Raw genomic sequence first — 3,217 nt, forward strand, 5'->3', positions numbered from 1 at the left:
GTCCAGGGTGTACCCCGCCCCTCACACTGTGACTGCTGGATATGGGCACCAGTGACCCACACGACCCTGAAAAAAAAAAAAGGAAGAAGCGTGTACAGAAAATGGATGGATGGATGGTTCAACTGTGTTGCAAAATACAATATCCCTATTTTTTTCTCTTCACCATAAGGACAAACTTTTATATTAAACAGTTTAATCTTGTGGGAAAACTGTCACAAGTTTAAAAGTTTTAAATTAAAAAGAAATTGCAGGTGACGGTGTTGGAGGAATTCAATTTTAAGAAATTAATAATTTTCTTGATAAATTAGTGATAGAATAAGATTGCAGGAGAAGGGGTGGGCTAATATAAATATACTTCTTCCTACTCCTTTTGAGTGTATGAAAATTGTTTATTTGTAATGTTTCTGCTAGCTTCTGTTATGTTCATATAATTTATTAAAACTTGTTACTTATACTTTGTTAAAACAAATACAACTACAACATTTCATCACTGAATTTCATTAAGATGTTTCTTAAAGTTTAAAAATAGTAATATTGGTAACAAAACTAAACAATTTTGTTAGAATGTTGTCTTTCACACAGTTATTCGTGCTGTGGTGGACAGTTTCAGATGCTTACATACTGTTGTTTGGTTCAAGCACCTAACAAGCCGCTCGTTGCTTCGTTTTTGCTACCACGTAGGAGCGCAAATTTTTGTAAACAAAAGTCGCCTCTGTTATCTTTAAGTTCTGTGGAGAATCGGCTGATAATGTTAGTGATTCCTTACTTTATTTTATTTTTCTCCAAGCTTGACGCATGTGATGTATGTTAAGAGTTATGTTGACAAGCGTCTGACCTCAAACTGCACAAGCATACAACTTGAAATATTTTTGATGCCCAAATCGTGTTTGGTGTAAACGCAGCATTACACTCAAGATTGTATTATACACAGATAAATACGGTAAATAAACTCATGTTTTGAACATTTAACAAGGTCCAAATGCTTCAAGTGTTGCATTTTAACAAGATGAAATGATTTTTGAATTATCTGTATATAATATAATGGAATTATTTTAAAACCTTTTCTCCTTAGGTGGTTTCATCCTAACATCACAGGTGTTGAGGCAGAAAACCTCCTGTTGACTCGAGGAGTAGATGGGAGCTTTTTAGCCAGACCCAGTAAAAGTAACCCAGGAGACTTCACTCTCTCTGTGCGGTAAGTGATGACTGTAAAAAAACAAATTTGAACTATAAAACTATGTGAAATTTAAAAAACTATTTGGTCTTCAATAGTACCATATGCTCTTAAAGTGCCTGTGACATGCTTATTCTTCAAATACAAAAAGTCAAAGAAAACATCTTTATATTTAAGAAAGTTGGAATTAAATGCACAATTTAACCCATTTTGTCACATAACTGGCATATTTTCTTTTGAACTTGGCTCAGCCAAAGTGAAACAGGAAGTGACATCATAGGGGAACTCTTTAAGAAAGAAAACTCTCTGGTCTTTGTTTATTGAAACAATATTTTTTGAACTCTGACTCTTCTTCATCTCTCTGATAGAGACTCAAAATAATCTTAAGAAACATCAGATTCTTCTCTACAGTCTGTGATGTTGGTGTTGTAGCAACGCTCAGTTCACATGCAGACATTCCCCTTTGACATCACTTCCTGTTACTTCACAGGGAAATATCTCAACAACTGTTCATCTCAGCGACATGAAATTTCTTTTGCAGTATTTTATCAATGTCCTCCTTCTAAAAATGCATTAATATATATTACAAAAATTTGACATCACAGGCACTTTTTAAGAGGCGTTAAAGGGGCTGTATCATGTAAAATCAACTTTTTTGAGTTTTATCTCATGTTATAATGTTATCCTCTCATCAAAAACATGCCCAGAGTCTTACTTTGACTCATTTTTTTTATTGTTTATTGATTAAGATCCACATTAGTTTCCACCAAGATGGTTACTAATCTTCCTGGGGTCCAACAGATATAACATACAATATTTTTACAACACATAAAATTATGACATAAAATATACATGAAAATATTCAAATTCCACATTTTATGAAATTACAACCATAAGCCTAATTAAAAACAAAATAAAACCAATAATAATGACAAAATAGAATTTAATACAAATAAGATTTAAGTGCTCTTTTAAAAGAATATGTGCTTTTTAGATATCTAATGTTTTTAGGTAACCATTCTCGAATAGCTCTATAAACTACTGATTTTTGTAGCAAGTTTGTTTTGGCATGATTTACAATTAATTTTGTTTCACAAGAGTATCTAGTAACGTAATTATGTATCTGATCAGAGTAAATGAGCTTTTCATACACTGATTCAGGTCTCCCAGTTAGTATAACTTGGGTTCAGATGGTGGAGGGGTTCCTCCCAACCATGCCTCTCCAGGTCTCACTCATTACCCACGTGAGTGTTGAAGTCCCCCAGCAGAACGAGGGGGTCCCCATTAGGAGCGCTCTCCAGCACCCCCTCCAAGGACTCCAGAAAGGGGGGGTAATCTGAACTGCTGTTAGGCACATAGGCACAAAACAACAGTCAGGACCCGTACCCCCACCAGTAGGCGGATGGAGGCTACCCTCTCGTTCACCGGGGTGAACTCCAACGTACAGGCACTGAGATGGGGGGCAATAAATATGCCCACTCCTGTTCGGCACCTCTCAGCATGGCCAACTCCAGAGTGGTAGAGTGTTCAACCCCTCTTAAGGAGGCTGGTTCCAGAGCGGTGTGTCGAGGTGAGTCCAACTATATCTAGTCGGAACCTCTCAACTTCACACATCAGCTCAGGCTCCTTCCCGACCAGAGAGGTGACATTCCACGTCCCTATAGCCAGCTTCTGTAGCCGAGGATCGGACCGCCAACGTCCCCGCCTTCGACCACTGCCCAAAACACAATGCACCCGACCCCTACGGCCCCTCCCACAGGTGGTGAGCCCATGGGAAGGGGGACCCGCATCTCCTCTTCGGTCTGTGCCCGACCGGGCTCCATGGGTTAAAGCCGAGCCACCAGGCGCTCGCCAGCGTGCCCCACCTCCAGGCCTGGCTCCAGAGTGGGGCCCCGATGACCCGCGTCCGGGCGACGGAACACTGACTCCATTTATTGTGCTCATCATAGGGGTCTTTAATTTAATAATTTAATCAAATATTAAAACATAGTCAAAGGAAAAAAAATTGTATAGGTCTTCTGGACGGGTTCTTCTTTAATGAAA

At 38.8% G+C, this 3,217-nt stretch overlaps 1 protein-coding gene across 1 annotated transcript in view; it reads left to right on the top strand.

Annotated features, from left to right (window-relative positions):
• Window positions 1-1,072: 1,072 nt before the first annotated feature.
• The window catches only part of ptpn11a (protein tyrosine phosphatase non-receptor type 11a), a gene marked incomplete at its 5' end in the record, with an annotated part of 40,832 nt that continues 38,687 nt past the window's right edge, over window positions 1,073-3,217 (top strand). The window contains 1 exon segment of the mRNA XM_014022498.1: window positions 1,073-1,195. Coding sequence (XP_013877952.1) covers window positions 1,073-1,195 — 123 coding nt within the window.

The sequence above is a fragment of the Austrofundulus limnaeus genome, unplaced genomic scaffold (assembly GCF_001266775.1).
Source record: "Austrofundulus limnaeus strain Quisiro unplaced genomic scaffold, Austrofundulus_limnaeus-1.0 Scaffold332, whole genome shotgun sequence".
NCBI classification, from domain to species: Eukaryota; Metazoa; Chordata; class Actinopteri; order Cyprinodontiformes; family Rivulidae; genus Austrofundulus; species Austrofundulus limnaeus.